Source organism: Cyprinodon tularosa, unplaced genomic scaffold (assembly GCF_016077235.1).
Source record: "Cyprinodon tularosa strain WSP-4 unplaced genomic scaffold, ASM1607723v1 ctg262, whole genome shotgun sequence".
In the NCBI taxonomy this organism is placed as follows: domain Eukaryota; kingdom Metazoa; phylum Chordata; class Actinopteri; order Cyprinodontiformes; family Cyprinodontidae; genus Cyprinodon; species Cyprinodon tularosa.
Genome location: NW_024038966.1, coordinates 489,558 through 508,007, shown reverse-complemented (window position 1 = coordinate 508,007; position 18,450 = coordinate 489,558). Strand labels below are relative to the sequence as shown.

Sequence of the window (18,450 nt, the reverse complement as noted above, 5' to 3'; positions counted from 1 at the left end):
CATAACTGCAAACATTATTTACCCTTCCTACCAAATGATTATTTTCTGAGAGGCTGAGTGTCAAATGAGAACCTTAAGCACAAATGTGCTTTTCTTGTAAATTAGGTTGACAGACAACAATAGGGAAATAGCAAGTATCACTCAAATAAAAATAAGTGTAACAGAATGTAAAATCACCCCAAAAGAAGAGAAATAAATGTTGTTGCAAGATTCTTCGCAGATATTTTATTCAAGCCAGAAAACCAACAAGGCTATGCTATATCCAGTCTGTACCAACTTATCCTTCAGGGATCTGATCTGTTTTTGAAGCAATCATGGGATGAGAGGCTGGATAGAGCAACACAAAGACACACAGGATAACGGAGCACACTGATATGACCACCTTAGAGCTAAAAATGAAGTATTCATGTATATTTGGCCTATATTGGCTTGAACTATATATATATATATATATATATATATATATATATATATATATATATATATATATATATATATATATATATATATATATGTGTGTGTACACCTATAGTTCAAGCCCAGCACCTTCTTGCTGTATTCTAGCAGTTTTAAGAACTAAAGTGAATAATTCCACTATTGCTGTCATAAACGCTGAATACAACCAAATGTATCTAAATTAGGGCTGCAACTAATGATTATTTTGCAAATTGATTCATCTGTCGATTATTTTTTCAATTAATCAATTAATAATCTTATAGCGAAAGGTTCCTTAAAGAAGTTTTTTATGGATTTAAACCAGGTGAAACTAAAACGTATCTACTTGAGAAGTTCTAGATAGAGGAAATTGACAGAAGAAAAAGTTTTTTATGTATTAAATGCTAAATATTTATATATTTTTTTTTACAATTTTGGTAAAATTAGACTTTTTAGAGTCACTATACTTCAGTTAACAATTAATTCATTACTGAATTAATTGACATTATTTAGATAATCAATTAATTATCATAAATCAGATTACTGGTTTCAGCCCTAATCTAAATATATATAATATCATGAAAAAGTTTAGTATTTTATGTCAATCATTTAAGAAATGAAAATTTAATGATATATGCAATCATTAAACGTAAAGTGAAATATTTAGAATAGAACAGAAAATAATATAATAGAAAATCCTTTTATTGTCCCACAATGGAGAAATTCTGGTGTTTATTTATTAGAATTCAGAACCTCATCAAATTTGGACGCCAAATACTGTAAGATCAATAAAACCTAATCTTGACCCTGTTCCTGATTACGGTTGCTTCTTAATCTCTGAATGGCCTTTCAAGACTAATGCCATTCAGAGATGATGTATTGTATTGTATAATGATGTATTTGTATTCAGTTTTGCACAACATCTAAAACAAGCAGGACAGTGGAAACCCTTGCATTAATGGAATTGTACTTTTAGAGTTGGCCAGTAAAAGCTAAAGAATTTAAAGAAACTGCTAATGAAAAAAGTTATGTATCATTTAAACGATTAATTAACACTAGAAGTACGAGGATTTTAAGTTTCTCCCTCCATCTGGCAAAGATAAAGGCGCCACCCACTCACTGTTGGATGCTCCTGCATACTTCTGCATGTTGTCACCCCTTCTGAATGTTGCGGTCACTATTGTAATGCAAACATCCTCTAATGCAACCATCCCCAGTACATTATATTGGAGAAAGACTGAAACAAATGAGCATCAGACCATGAGCATATTCCAATGATGTTTCTTCATTATATCTTTTTGCAGTGATATAATGATAGGTTGAACCAGTTCAACAACCACATCTCATATGGAACATAGTTTCTGAGCTGAGGAAAAGTCCCATTTGTCCCATTTAGCAGTTTCCACTAACCCAAGGTGACCTTCTTTCATTTCCGACAGGTATACTTTCTACAATGTACACAAGGCTAAGTGCTGTGTTTTCTGCAGTTGAGTTTGCGGATGCGATGTGGCAAAAGTGTGCATCTGTTGCTTATCTGTAATACAAAGATGCATATCAGTGTGATGAACTTGTTCATTTGATCGTCTGTGCAATATCAATCACTGCTGCAGCAAGACAGGAGAAAAAAGTTTATTTAAAATAAAATGCAACCCACTGAAGGGGAGCAGAGACTGAAGTGACTTATGAATAATAGATTTTGCCTCCTAATAAATAGGGCAGATTGATATTAATACATACATATTCCTGAATTTCAAACGAGGAGCTTAGCTAATGTCTAAAATAAAAACAAAATTATTTATACAGTATGCATCTTTGGGTCATGCTACAAAGAAGAAGTTTCTATATGGTATTTATGTATATCTGACAGATACCTAGGTATGGGTTTTCCATTCACTCACATCCTGTCTCTCTTGTCAACTGTGACAGGCGTCAGTATTAATAACGTGTGAATCTGATTGTCTAATATGAATCAATTCTGCAGCAAGAGAAGCGCAACAGGTTGATTACAAAAAAAAAAAGACTGACTCGATGGTGCAAACCTGACCCATGGTATGGAGCACAGGAGTGACCTATGAATACGGTAATTGGTTTTGTCTGCTAGTAAATATGGCAGATTGCCTTTATTCTATAAATATTTTTTGCCTTCGCTCTTTACACCATTCCAACTTAAGAAGCTACCTTCTTTGTACAGATCAGTTATCAGCTGATCAATCTGCTGGCGGCTCATCAGTCATTTCAATAACAGATCTGGCTCATGTCCAGCGCAGTGCCTCGGGCTTTATATATAAAAGAAGATGGCTTGGAAATGTGTTTAGTTTTGAGAAACAGAATAGCTGTCGCAAAGCTGTTTTTACTGCAGAACAGGACATCAATGCAGAAAACAGAGAGCAGTTACAGTAGATACTGATGTGTAACCCATCTTTGATTTGCCCTGAAGGACTAGTCTGCAAATATGCTGATGTTTCAATTTGGATTAATGCAAAATTATGGGAAATTATGAAGAGTTTTATTTATACTTACCGGACATTTTGTGATGCTCTGCTCCCACTGGCTCATTCTGACACTTTTTTCCAGAGTGGTGCATTTTTTCAGCAACAAATCCCATCCACAGTATGGGTCCCTGGCTCCTACACATGCTCTAAAGGGTGGGAATACAAATGTCCTGATTAGAGGGGGTTTGTGAGTCCGTTCTTTCAAACTCAGATATCTGCATTTTAAAAAATGGTATAAAATCAACCATTCTTCTTATACCATTTGTATAAGAAGAATACGGATAAAGGATATAAGTAGTAGGTTCGATATCTATTAAAACATAAGATCCAGCAAAGACAGGATGATGGCGAAATATATAAAAGAAATTGCTGTGGGAAAGAGAAAAAGGACATAATAAAGACTGTAAAATAACAAAGGAAAGCAATATTAAAACAATTGTCTCTGAATGCAGAACATGCATTAGCATCGTGGAACTTTAACTTTACTTAATTCAGTATGCTGACTGAATTTTCGACATCAGCGCAAATATTATCTAAACTGAGGATATTTCAGTAACACAGCTGCATACTGTATGTCTTTTGAATAACCACAGCAGATGGTTTATTGAATGCTAAGAAACCCTTGATATAACTATTTTCATATAAATACATACAAGGCTGCAGTGACAGAGCAGTGAAATATCTTTGGGCTGCATGCATCATTTTGAATGACATTGCCGCTGGTGGAAAATTTTTTTTTCTGTTTTATTCGCAAAGTTTCATAACAACAAGACAGAACACAGACAGAAACCGCATCACTAAAGTATGGACATGTGATCTATAAGCTTTAGCATCTATCCCTGTGAAATGTATAAAAAAAGAAATCTGTTAATTCCCTGTTGGTGAATTAATTTTGTGGGTAAAGCTGTGTTGCAGGCCAGCTCTTGTCATGCCAAAGTCAGGGATGACAACAGCTGAGTAAGTGAGAAGCGATGCAAAAGACAAAACGTGTTTTTCCGAGGGACTGGTGATTTGTCATCCAAGAAAATACAACCATTAAAAAAGGCATCATTCTAATACAGCAACATCTAAACAAACGATTATTATCACAAAGGGGATTAATTTAATTGGTATAACCCAAAACTCACATAAAGTCATGTAAAAAAAGTGTCTCAATTATATTGTTTAGGTATTATACTTTTAGAATAGAAAATTGAGGAAAAAAAGCAATTTTATCAAGCAATTATTATTATTTTTTTTTTTTTTGGTTTCTTAAAAAAAAGGAAAATTAAGTAGCACGAAGCACCAGCAAAAATTATGTTTAAAAAATAAATGTTTTATACATATTGTTTCCAACAAAATTAAAGGACAGGCTTTTCAGCAGTCATTCACACTGCAGGTAGGCTAAGCCATAAAGGTTATGCTTAAGATGTTGATTGTTTATAGTGATTTATCAAAGTTTACTATTGGAAAACTGAGTAAAAGGAATAAATGTAGAAAACGTCCAGAAGCAAAAACGATGACCACAACCTTGGAAGGATTTTGAACTAACCTATTCAAGACTTTAACATTTAACATCCTGTTATTTCCGATCCAATGTGATACCAATACATGGGCTGAGCATATCGGCTGATATCTAATACTGATCCTATAGAGTTGTTGAATGAATGAACCATAAATCTTGCCATGTGAGCGAACGCTCTGGCCTTGACATAAACATTGTTAATAAAAAAGTAACAAATGAACACAGATATTAATGTACTTATTTCTTAACAAATAAGCAGCAAAAAGAAAGAAGTAACAAAGATCTCTTATATCTGAAATCAAATCATCGATATCTGATCCAGGTATCAGATCATTACATCTCTACTTTAAAAGAGATTAACAAGTTCCACCACACAGACATGTCTCCAACACATGAAATACAGTGATATTCTTTTTGGTAAACAATTACTGCACCATAAGAAACAGCAAATGTTTCTTATTTGGGGAATTGTGATCAGTGGTGTCATGATGTTGGCTCTGATGGCTGGCCTAATTGCTCATTTCATGCACCTGCCTAACTCTGCCCAGTTTCCTATTACTGATCATCTTATCTACCTGCTGCTGCTTCTATGTATACAGCTCAGTCCCTGCCATTGTGGCCAGATTATTGATGCTAATGCTGTTCTAGTACTACAGTAGTTCTAGGGGGCCAGTAGGGAGAGCGGTTTTTAGCGTTGCATAGTGTTCCTGATATCCTGACCTGTTCTGCCTTTAAACCACTGAGCTTGCCTGTTCCCATCCGAACGTTCTGCCTGAACCATCTGTGGACTCCTGGAACCCTGAACCAGCCTGTTCCTGTTCTGATCTCTATCCATGACCTCGCTTGGACTCTTGCATGTTCTCCTGGACTGCAGCATCTGGGACACTATGGGTGGCGCCTGCTGCATCTCGCTGGCAGTCCACTGGCTGGATCCTACTGTACTTTGTTCTATAGAGAAGGACTGAACTGTTAAACCATGTTAGTGACTCATATGGATGATCACCCTCCGTCAGATTATTATGTTCACTAATCTGTGTTTTTCAACCAACAAGAGTCTCCAGTGATGGACGTTGCCCCGCCCTAGCCGCTGATATTGCAGATCCACAGCCGGCTTTTGTTATTTCAAATAAACACTTTTTAAATTATCCCTGAGTCTGTCTCGCCTTAAATACTGGGTCCTTCTGTCTTGTTTAGTGACAAGTGGTCTAAGAAAAAAAAAAAAAAAGTATTTGAAGTTTTCAGAGTTAGTGATGGCTTTTGGTAGCCATCTGATCTGTATGCTTAACTGTTTCGAGCCAGCAATAGCATCTATTAACATATTTGAAATCATCTCATACTACCCTTGCAAACAAAGTGTATTGAAATGATGCTTTTTTTCCCATTTAAACTCAACTTCCTGAAGGTACAAAAAGTACCTTGTGAAAGACCGTAGTATCACTTAACCTAAACTAGCTTTAACCACAACCCATATGAGCATCTGAAGAGGAAGCAGGAAGACCTTTTTTATACCTTCCTCTACCAGGTCCAATAGCAGATTTATTCAATAATACAGTATGCTGCAGTAATGCGGTAATTCATGGAAAATAACCTCCAACACATGGACATGCTTTTCCTAAGGCTGATGTTTCTTGATTAGAAATCCATTATAAGTTAGTTTTAATTTTTTAGGGAATCTCAATTTTTGGGTATTCATTAGGGGTTAGCCACAATCATCCAAATGAATTCAATTACATAGTTGAACCATTAAATAAGGGAAAAGAGACTCACACTGTTTAATACCTTTTCATCGAAAAAAAACACACAATGTGCCTTCTGTATCTATAAAGACAAGGTAATGTTAATGCTTAATGTGAAAAGAGAGAACTGAAGCAAGGATGTCAGTGCAAATTTTCAAAAGCTGCCCGAGGTCTTCTATTTTATCCATCCATACATAAGAACTACAAAAATGCCTTTTTTTTTTTTTTTTAAGCATTACAGAGGTGCCCATAAATGTAATATCAATAATTATGCTCATCTAATGGCGACAAAAGTATGTCCTTGCTGTGGTTTCTTTTCTTTGATCTTCTTTGCCTTTTCAGACTATTTCAACCTTCGTGTAAAAAGAGAAAGAATGAAGATTGATAAAGAGGCTGCAGGCCTGTTTTACAGAGCAACAGCATAGTAAAATGAGGCATTAAGGCTCAATGTGCAATAGTAACAGCTCGATGGGTAAACCGCAAGAAAAATGAAGGTGCAATTCTCTGTGCAATGATAGATGGGATTCAGATCTTGACTTTTTAACACCCACCTCTAGCTCAGAGATGGAGTGCCTTCTGAACACAAGAGAAACCAGAATAATCTGATAAAACTAAAAACAAAGAAAAAATCAACGGTGAGCATAGGATGAAGCACACAAAAGAACAGAAAGTAAAGTAAGTATGTGGTTGTGTCAGTCAGTCAGTAAGGGAGGCAGTTAGAGGGCAGCAACAAGCACCTTCAGCGTATCAGACAAAGCTCATTTGGTGGATTTAAACTTCAGCAAAGTCCTGGTTCTCTCTGATAAAGAGCATCTTATGAAAACAAACAAAAAAAGGATAATTTTTGTTGTTTGCACATCTGCCTTTGCCAGCTTTCTATTAAGATTTATAATGTCTGCTTTGTGCACAGACTCACTCTCTGCTCTTGTGGTAGCTACACCTCTTCAGAGGGATCTTGATGACCTGGTCCCTAAAGCCCACGTAAAGCTCGCTGCGGCTGTGCAGGATCAGCAAGCTCCGTATCGGCTGCCTCTTCCTGGGCGGGAACAACTCGATCTCTTCCAATAGGCAGCTCCCTGTGGACTGGTTGAGAGGAGACAGCACTTTTCTGATAGTGCCATAATCTGGAAGAGAAAGTAGGGGGAAGAGAGGATTATGTCACAAAAGGGGCAAATAATTCACTAGAGAAAAGGTAAAGTAATGAGGAAAAGAGCAAAAGGAAAAAGGATAGATGTGAAAAACCAAACAAATAATATATGCTGAATTTACAAAAACTACACTCAACACTCTGTGAACTAAAGAACAAATGCTTCTTGTAAAAGAGGCTGTGAAACAAGGAATTAAAAGAAAAATGGGGCTGGATGTGCAAAGCCCTGTTAAAGCATCAATATGCAGCGCTGTAGACGTAACAAGAGAGCTGATGAGACACCTGAATGCATGAATTTTGGCCTACTTCTCCGTGAGGGAATATTCTACGGTACAAAAATGCTTTGTAGTTGTAAAAGAGAGAGAAAAGTGTGGAAATCTGTGTCACCGTGAGTACTTTCTGACCTTTAATTTTGTTTAAGGCAGGCCCAGTGAGACCCACTTTGAGGAAAATTTTCTTTTGGGAGGACTAAAACAAACATAATCCATTATACATGCAGTCCCCTGGGCAAGCCAAAGGTAATTAGGTGTACAGTGGATCTGGAAAAAGATGAAGGGCTAAATGCTAATAGGTAACTTAAAGGCAGAAAAAGTTCAGTTTTGCCTCCAGGAGTGGTCCATTGTGGTCAGTAATGCTGCTGCACTTCATGCAATACAGTATGTAAAATGAGGGCCTTGCACCTTTCAGAATGAAAACTAGATTTACATTTCTTTGTCAAAGTACTCGTACCCTTTGATCTTTATCAGATTTTGCCATATTATAATGTAACTACAAACTTATGTCTTTTGGTATTTGATTTGACAGTTCAACACAAGGCAGATTCTGCACTTTACACAGAATATAATACCAACCACCAAAAAACATAGTGGTGGTAGCAACATACCATAATGATGCCTATATAGAACAGGGGCAGGGGTTTACAATAAGACTGAGAAACTAGAAATTTTCTCTCTGGCTACAAATGATTTTACGCTGAGGTAAAATAGAGGGAGGACAGAATCCATTGGACCAGAGCTGAGCTATCCTGAAAAGGTTTAGGTTAGAGCGAATTTATGTCTTTGAAAGAACAAAGCTGCAAACCCTGCATCATTTTTCATTGCCTCACAATGCTTTCTATGATACAACGTTTATTTATCACACAAACCCCCATAGATATTACTCTCTAGTTTGTGGTGGTATCATCATGGAAAACCTTAAATGGGGGTGAAGTGTGAGAACCTGATTTAAACATTAAAATGTGCTAAATCATGGCCTACATTTACCCTCATTCAGCATGAAATATTTTTGCAAAGCTGTATAAAAAACTGCAGTTAAGGTATTTATTACTCCTCAGTCCTACAGATTTTTTTCGTTTTGGTATAACAATTACATGGTATATTGATACATTTTTTTAGCAGCTTTTTTTTGTACAGTGGAATAAAATGGCCTTCTTGGAAGCTTAAAATATCACATAATGTCCTATTTTCTAATTAAGGAGGTATTAAAGTGCTGCAGTGCGCAGTTTTCTGTCTGCATGTGGAGCCTTTCAGACCTTTTTCATGCATTAAATCTATGATGTGCCAAATTTTCCTGTTGAGTTAACTGCTATTAAAAAGAGGTATATGCTACTATAGTTAGTAACAATTTTCTTTCTGGGGCATGAACCTTTGTAAATGTTTCAGATGCTTTTAATCCATCAAGATCAACACTGAAAAAGAAAAAAAAAAAATCTGCTGATAGGCAGGAATTATTACAGAGGCTGAAGAACAGTTTCACTATTCTGCTCAGCAAGCTGCATGATTACTCGAAAGAATCTTGCCCTTCGACATCTTTGTACTCCCGACTGGAGCTATTAGGTTTTCCCTCAATGGCCTCAATCAGCGGGGTGCGTTTAGGCGTTAATAACAGTGTGTGATTAGGTACAAGCCAATGGCCCTGGCAGCGGTTCAGATGTTTTCATTAGCGTCTGGTTAGTGTCTGGGGAACTTGCAGTGTGGGCAGCTCCGTTTCAGTGCTGCATTGATCACGGCAGCGTACAAACAATGAGAGGGGAGTTTTAGCGGGAGATGCCAAGCAGGGATGAAGGGAACTGACACAGACTGTGTGTGAGTTTATGGGTGTGTAGTTGTGTGTTACAGTGAGAGTCGCTGTACATGTGCTTGTACTGCATACAGTATGCAAAATATCCTAAAATAACATCCTAGCTCTTTAGCAGGATGTTGCCATTTCCCAGCGGGCCTTTGTGGTACATTAGCCGAACGAAATGGGTCACTGCCTTTAAAGTTGAGTTAAGCGCACTTGTTTGCTGTCCAAATGTGATTTTACAACAGCTCATCAAATAACGACGTGTATCTAGAGACTTTTTGATTCTGTTTTCAACACTTTGCCAAGTCTAACATCATTAGTGGATAGCATCACCTTGATCAAACGATCTACTAAAAGCAGATGGTACCAAACATACACATCGGACAGAATAAATGTTTAATGGCTCAACATGTGTGTTATTTATCCTTCATTCGTCTCTCTCTCTAGACAAATGCCTGTTGGCTGTTTTATGATGCATACTGATGAGGGTTCATATTGTAGTGAAATACGGTTTACTCGTTCTGGGTTTAAACCTCTATATATATATATGAGTGACTGGATAATGATTATGAACACATGGGGAACATGTGTAGGCAAAGAATCTCAAAACCCATAATGTTAAAGTGAAAGCTTTGATGTCTTCGTGATGATGATACAGATTGACTGGTATTGTTCTCCTTCTTGCAGGTCACGTTTTTCATGTGCTGAATGCTTCTCAAGGGCTTCAAGCTCCTTATACTGTAGCTACAGCTATAAAAGTAAAAATCAATCAAACATTGGAAGACGAAGGAAAGTTTTGTTGGTTTTAACACTTGATTTTCCATCCACATATTGTCTCATCACTCATTAAATACACATCCTTCAATGTGTTTTATTGTGATAATAATAACTTACCTAAATAAACCTAATTATTTCAACTATTTCCCCAGCTTCTTATTTTTTAGATGAACTATTTTACTGTAGGTATTTCTGTTTGTTAGAAGCAGGAATCATGTTTACAATATGTATAAAATACTCTATTACAGTGCAGTATTTTACTGTTTATATTTTAACTCTTAAATATTATGTTATTCTTAAACATTTTTCTAAGGTACATATTTGTGTGGCCGTTTTTTTTTTCTATAATATTTTTGCTGCTGTAAACACCAGAATTTCTTCATTATGGGCCAAAAATGCGATTTTCTATTGTATTCTATTCTATTTTTTGGGGGGGGGAAGTGTGGGGCCACAAAACTTCTATTACTATTAAAACAGATTTAGTAAGTTTTTTTTTTTTTTTGTAATATGTACGGCATACAATGTCCAATTTCACATTTAAGAACCAGTGTATTTTCTATTTTTTTGACAGAGGAACCATAACAAAGTCAAAAATGTATAAAGAAAAACAATTTAATACATTAAACTACAGCTAATGGATGAAACCACACAGAAAATAGCTGGCTTCTATGATCTTTTCTAATTGTTTTTACCAACACTTCCCTCTAAAGTAAATTTCCTTTATTTATTGCCAATGAGAATAAAACAAAAAATCAGAAGTGCATCAAATATTCAGAAAATTACTTAAAAAAAAAAAAAACAGGAATCTGTGAACAATAAGTAGAAAAATGCACATGTTTTATTTCTAATCTTTAATAGTAAAAAAGCAAAAATAAATAAATAAATTAATTAATTAATAAATTACTGTGCCAGTTAGGAGTGTGGAAAAAAAAGAAAAATTGATTTTTTCGATATGTTGTGATTTTTGGGTGCCCGATATAATATTGATTTTTCTGTTCCTAATATCGCTTTAAACAAAACAAAACAATTTACCTAAAACAATATGGGAAAATTGGCTACCTCTGTAACGCCCCACTGGCATATAGCTGTGCTTTTGCCGTGCACCGCAGTGCCATACAGTATCTGTAGTTAAGGCAGTCACAGTGGAAGACATGGACTAACTCAAACTCCAAACAACATGGATACCAAAATAATGAAATTATGAATACCTTCTTATGAAAATATACTGCACTTGTTTTTTGATCTATTTTGATAGCTAAGAAAATTATACAGTGATATTGCAATATCGTGATAATATAATATCGTGACCCAATTTTGGTGACACAACACCCATGCCAATACTAACCAATAATAAAACCTTGTCATATTGATTTTTTTTACTATAGAAACATTTTTACCAGAAAGTTCTATGTTACTTACCAGTGGCCAAATAAATGATGTGGAAAAGTGTGTCTTTCCCTTGCACCACATCAACTGCAATATGACTGAAGCGGACATTGTCTTCCATGAAATAAGGAACAGGAACCACAGGCTGGACCACCTCGTGCATCAGTAGAAACTTCTGTGCGTCCTGCAGGTTTCGTTGAGTTAGGTTCACATAAGAGCCAGAGTTGATGGTGCCGCACTGCAGATGTAGAAAAAGTATGAGAAAAGAGGAAATTAGACTTCATAATATCGATAAAAGCCTGAGCTTTTAAGGATTGCAGGTTAATGAGCTTAAGGTTTTTTGTTAAGAAATAAACCCTGAGACGGAAATGGGGGATTGAATGATTAAAGGAACAAGGATTTCAGGTCGATTGCTGCCTCTTTGAGTTGGTTTTCTTTCCTTCCGACCTAAAGGCTTTGTAGTCACAGAGGTTGATGGAAAGAGACTGAAGGAATGTTTCACTGAGTGGGTAGTTATCTCTTTTATTAGATTTCTAGCTCATATGCATACATATTGCTGTAAGGCTTTATTGGTACTTGGGTAATAATATTTCCTGATTGTGTCATTTCTCAGCTTAAAAATATTAACTTTTCAAAGGCTTTTGCGACTTCATGGTTTTCATTTTCAGTATGTAACCATTAAAGGCATGAAAAAAACCTTCACTAGCAGATGCAAAAAATCTGTAGTCACATGTCTAAGTATGATTAAATGTTTCTGATTATATTATGTCACCCTACAAAAAAGTATTAATTTGAATTGAAATAAAGCAAGATTCATGTCACAAAGTTACAATTTGGTATACTTAATATTTTAGACACTTTCAATGTTTTATTTCTATTTTATTTCAGTACTCTCTGATATAGAGTTTTAAAAAGGAATCAAAGTAGAGCTCATTACTCATTTCATAGCCCTGCTTCACAAAGAAGTTAATGATTATGTTCAGTTACTTTTAAAGACTGACATTTAATTTGTAATAGCTTCAAAGCAAGGTTTTATTGCCTTGACCAACTGTAGGAATAATAACGCACTAAAAGCTAACAAGCGCAAGATATGTAAAAAGTCTTTTTACCGGAGATTAACTTTTTTCAGGGGCACTGGATTATGTACACAAGTCACAAAATAAAATAACGTTGGTTTAAATTATGTGTTTCTCAGATTTATCTATTCATACTGTTCTCAAAATACTGCTTAAACCAAATGCTCTGCCAACGTATTGATATCCCATTAGCCTTTGCACATTTGGTCACATTACAACCATAAACTTGCTCTGTTTTAATGTTATTAGATATTAACAATGAGGGCTTTTTATTGTTATGCTTAGTGATATTTTTAGTTTAGTCTATAATCCATAAATGGAAAGGACTGGAAAGACGGAAAATATACAGAGAAGCAACAAAGATGACCATTGGGACACTCTTCAACTAATTCATACTCTCTTAACAAAGTCGGCCTAAGCAGTTTGCAGTTTTTTACTGCCCATGTAAGAGACATACAAAATGTAATATGCGTCAGAATACTCATGCCGCATGGTTATTTTTCCATTCTGCAACATAATGGTATGACAGTAATGGGGATCCTGGTAAGGTTTGATGGGAATATTGATAGAGCTAAATAAAGGGTAATGCAAGAAGAAAATCTGCTAAAGGTGGAATTGAGTATTACTTTTACCAAACAATTAGCTACAACTAAAGGGTCTACCTATTCATGGCCCAGTCAATGCCCAGGACGACGTTCAAACTAGAACCTGTGGCAAGACTTAAAAAATACTGTTCACAGATCATTTTCATCTCAATTTTGCAAGTAATATTTACAATAATTTTCTCTCTGTAGGAGTAAAGTCCACAGAGTCATACACCACAAGATTTGCAGCATTTTCCAGGAAAAGAGTTGATGCCAGGATGGTTAATATAGTTAAACGCAACACTTTTAGATTAATATTTAGATATAAAAGACATTTTTTAAATAGCTGTCTTTCCATTTCATTTTCATGAAATGCTTTATGTAGTTTGTAGTGTAAATATCCCCAAATTAAATAATAGATGTATTTCGTATTATGATTTATCTGTTTTGAACTCTTTCCTATTGAAGCTGGGATGGAAAAAATATAGGACAAAGCCAACAGATCTAAAGCTGCTGCCTGCTGTTTTAATGATGGTATTTGATTGTGCATCTGCTTCAGGGTTTCAGATGCACCTCCATTTCTTTGCAGAAACTGGACCCTGGCAGATGATTCCTTCCCGGCATAAAACCTTTAAACGTAGCATTAAGGACATCTTATACAGGTTACCACTTGACCTTTATCAGGCAGATGTCAAACAGGAAGGGATTTCCCAGGCCAGTGATCAGATCAGTGTTCAAGCAAAATCAGGAGGTGGGAAATTGCAACCCTCATTCAGTCGGACATCCACCACGTTTCTAGTGTCTCAAGTAAACAGCCTCAGGTGATGAACAATAAGTCGAATGTTCAATACTGCACTTCTAAAGTTTTCTTTTGTAGTCTTCTTTAGTGTTGTTTGCATGGATGTTAAAGGATGTGGATGACTGGATTTTCCACCAGAAAATGAGAAGGTATCTGACTCTGGCCTCTGAGGCTCTATTACATATGTGGATGCTCTGTAAAATTAATGTTACAAGCAAAGTCAAGGTGAGGGACACAAACATCATTTGGCCGAGGGCCCATCCAACACTCAGCTGTCTGCCCCTTTCATCATCAGGCCAAAGTGCTCTGCCAGGATGACATAAGTGACACTCAGATGCACAGTTGCTTTACAGCATGTTTTTGTAAAATGGACACGTGTTCAAAACATCTTCCTTGTATCATGGCATGATATTTTTGACCCTGAGCTTTATGAGTAACTGTTTAACACTTGGCTGCAAACCTTCAAACAAACCTCCAGATGTTTTATTTGGGATTTTAGGGTATAGCCTAAGACACCTCGAGCTGTTTTTTTAGAGGTATTTTTCCTGCTTAAAATTTACTTCCATTTAAGTCAGAAGTTTTTTGCAGCCTCTATCAGGGTTTAATTCAGCTCTATCTATTTTCTCACCACCTCTGCTAGCCTCCCTGTCCCCAGTTGGAAACGTAACACCAATTAAGCACCATATTGCATGCTTGGGGCGGTACATTTAGATGGACTTATATGGTTCATTTCTCAAAGTTTTCAACAATTTCTTCTTGCCTCTCTTCCAAAAATACATATTCAGGCATATTGTTAAGTAAATTAACATTTTTGATGAGAGTGGCTGGAAGGGGGTTAATTACAATCTTGTTTAATTCAGTTTTCCTCTGTGTCTTGGTTAAGTTAATTATAGGTTTGTCTATTTTTTTTCTCAGTGGCAAAGGAAGTTTGAGTAATTTTTAGTAAGAAAAACTGTCTTTGTTATGGTGGCTCAAACGTTCTATAACCACGTTTTAATTAGTTTTAAAAGAGAGGATGAAAAACATGGTGTAAAATAAACATCTTAAATTCCTACCTTTCTCTTAATTTCTCATCTTAGTTCTTTATTTCATCTAGACCAGCCAGAAGGCACTATTGGAAACTGGTTCTATTTGATTTTATTCAGGGGTAAAGAAGAAGGAAATGAACAGGGCACAAGAGTTCTTTTGATTTCTATTTTGCAAAAAAGCTGCATCCATGTATGATTTTCCTTCCAGTTTTAACTCTGCTTTGTCTTAGTCTATCCTATAACGTACGTTAAGATTTTGCTTGTAAAGTGACAAAACATAAAAAAAGATTCTGAACACTTATCTCAGGCATTGTATAACATTACCTCAGTGTGAATAGAATAGCATGAAAACTGCTGGTCTAATTAATTCAAATGACAAAAAATTATTTGCTTTTGGCTGTTAGTCAAACTTAACAGATGGTCCTGTTTGCATGGATGAACAAAGACTATATTCTACAAAAATCTGTTATAGAATGACATAAAACCAATACAATACATTCTGTGCAGTAGGTGGTATTTGACTTTAATGCCCAGTGAACATGACTCATTGTCTGAACAAACCATGGTGGCTCAATTGAGTGGAGGGATTTCCAGAGACTCAGAGTTATCCTCTTAATCAATGAGTGTGTCTGTACTTGTATATGTTACCTAGTTAGAACAATTTTCAGTATATTTACTAACCTTTTAAGGACCAACTGACTTTATGGGGACCAAAGCCTGGTCCTAATGTGGTGAACCCCAATTCTTAATGTTAGGTAGACAGTTTAAAATATGGTGTGAATTAACTTTAGGTTAAGGTTACGTTTACCGTATCTTAACTTAGGTAGTGTAGGGAATATGTTGGTAATGGTTAGGGTAATAGGTTTGGGTTAGGATATAGAAATGAATGTAAGTTACCCGGTAGTGAAAAGTCCCCATAAAACATGGAAACACAACATGCCTGTGTGCATGTGTGTGTGTATCCTAGCTTGAAGAGGAGCTATAAATCTTGTGGTTGTAAATCTTTTCCCCCAACATTGACAAATACTTGATGAAGATGTCACTGAAAACTAGATAAAGTGAGCCTTACTCCATCAGCAAGGTGCAACCATTGTACCCAAGCTTAATTTGAGAAGATAGGGGAAGAGGTGTGAAACAGATACACCTGTATGCCTGAGACACAGAGAAAATTATTGCGAAGGACAAAATCCTCCCCAGTGATATTTCTGTAGCACATTGAAGAGCAGATAAGAAAAAAAAAATAATTATTGATAATTATAGCTAAAATATTTAGCTGCTGACAGGCAGAAAAGTGAATGCATGCTGGCAGATAATTGTGTTTAATGTAACAGCTTTATTGGTGAGTTGGCATGTACATATTAAGCATACCATCATTAAGCATCTCTTGCATGTTTTGGCTTGGCGGCAACATGATGAAAACTTATCATGGCACATGCCTGTGATGCAAGTATCACCCACTGGTGGAAACCCTAACAGCAAATTCGATTCCTCACAGAGAACTAGGTGGATTAGCTTCGCCACTTTCTGCTAAGCCGGCAAAAAACCGAGTGCCAATTGTCTGCCAAAAATGCATTTCCTTTGCATCATCACTGCCACCTAAAAGGATAATAAGAGGCTTCACCAAACCCCTTGGGGTTTTAGTATGCAACAAAAACATAAAATCTTGCCTATGCAAAATAAGTCAAGTTTATTAAGAACGACAACTCCAATACATATCTTCAAGGAATGAATGACCTATACAAGAGTTTATAATGAGCAGGCATAATGTGTGCAATCTTGAGAGAGGAGATTCTTAATTGAAAATTAGATGTTATATGAAGAGCTTCCTCTGAGGTGAATGAGTGAACAACACTTTTTCATCATTATGTGAGCAAAAAATGCCTCTTCTGAAAGATTGATTGTGTATTTATTCCAATCACATCAAATGTGAGTATGTACTGTAGTTGTCTTTGGTTCAGTATTCTGATTCACACTGTAATATCGCTAACTTGGTGTTTAAATACAGATCTCAAGAGGGAGGATTTATTTCCTTGTAATACAAAGAGTGCTTTTCACTTTGTGCAGAAATGCAAAATCATATAAAAATAAAGAAAATCACTACTAAAAACTGAAAGTACACATGAAACTTATATTAACCTTTTTGGTGTTGGTTGTCTATCCATTAACGTCCAACATATTTTACTTAAAACTTTTACAAATGTAAAAACAAAACGTGCACAAATACTAGAAAGGTAAAACTGAATGTTTTATTCAATATGAAAAACAAAATTGCTAATTTTTTCAGCTGTGACATTGTAGTAATGATATTAATGTATGCCGAAAATACAATGTATTTATGTTTGTTAAAGACTGAGAAATCATATTAATAATATATTTTCACTGTACTTCCAAAATGAAAACAATATTTTTTGGTAAGTGTACTTAAACAGTTGGGTTTGGAAAGGCAATGATTTTTTTTTTTGTTCTCAACAATCATTTGCAATTTAAATTTTAAAATAATAGATTAAATACATTTAGGTATATGTCAGTTTTTTTTTGCAGTTGTAATAATTAATAATAACAATGTATCAAAAAACAAAATATGAAACACTACACTGCTTATATCAGCTAGTGAATGAATAGATAAATGACTGATTGTAATGTGGAGTGCCATGGAGTCCTTCAAATTGATAAAGAGATAAACAAGTCCAGACCATTATCCTTTACACCATAAGTATATAACATTTCTATTGTTTTATTCTCCTCATAGTCGTCACAATTTCCTTTATTATAGTTTAGTAAAAGTGAAGAATTAGGTCATCCGAGTTTAAATATGATCCTTTTATTAATCTTTCTTCTCTCCTGCTCCTTCAACTCCTACTGTCTTTTTGATCCTATAAACCATTTTACTTTTCTGCTTCTAATACCCATGTACAGCAGTTTGAACTATTTTTCTTCTGAAATATGCTGTATAAAGTTGTCTTACTTGCCTTCTTCTCTTAGCTTACCTTCTCTGCTCTCTTTCTTCAATATTTGATTGATGATACTCTTTCTCTTTGATCACTTATAGGTACCGTAGTCCTTTAGTTAGGTTGATTATAACTCTGTGTTACATAGCACCAGGAGTTGAAAGTAACTAGTTACATTTACTCACATTACTGTGATTAAATACAGTTTTATTGTACTCTTTAAAAGTAGTTGACAATAGGTGAACTTTTACTTGATTTGGGTATGTAATAGAAGTTTTCACCCAGTTACATCTAAAGTATATTTCTTATTGAGTGGTAATAATAACTAAGTGAAAATTAAGTGGGATTAGTAATCAGATCCTAACATGGATAGAGGCATCAGTCGGCCTCTGGTGGGTTAACAAAAACTTTTATTTTTACTTAGTTAAACTGGTCTGTAAAGTTGTTTTGCAATATAAATATGGTTTGCAAAAA

General features: G+C 35.4%; 1 protein-coding gene across 3 annotated transcripts in view; it reads right to left on the bottom strand.

Moving 5' to 3' along the window:
* sema5a (sema domain, seven thrombospondin repeats (type 1 and type 1-like), transmembrane domain (TM) and short cytoplasmic domain, (semaphorin) 5A) overlaps nt 1-18,450 on the bottom strand; it is a 207,281-nt gene that overhangs the window by 73,902 nt on the left and 114,929 nt on the right. For all 3 annotated transcript variants that reach the window (XR_005281131.1, XR_005281130.1, XM_038289057.1), the window contains exons 10-12: nt 11,575-11,779; nt 7,084-7,291; nt 2,956-3,073 (exon numbers count right to left, since the gene is read on the bottom strand). Coding sequence is in view for 1 of the 3 variants with exons in the window: in XM_038289057.1 (XP_038144985.1) it covers nt 2,956-3,073; nt 7,084-7,291; nt 11,575-11,779 (531 nt within the window). In the remaining 2 variants the exon portion in view is untranslated. The remainder of the gene's footprint in view (nt 1-2,955; nt 3,074-7,083; nt 7,292-11,574; nt 11,780-18,450) is intronic.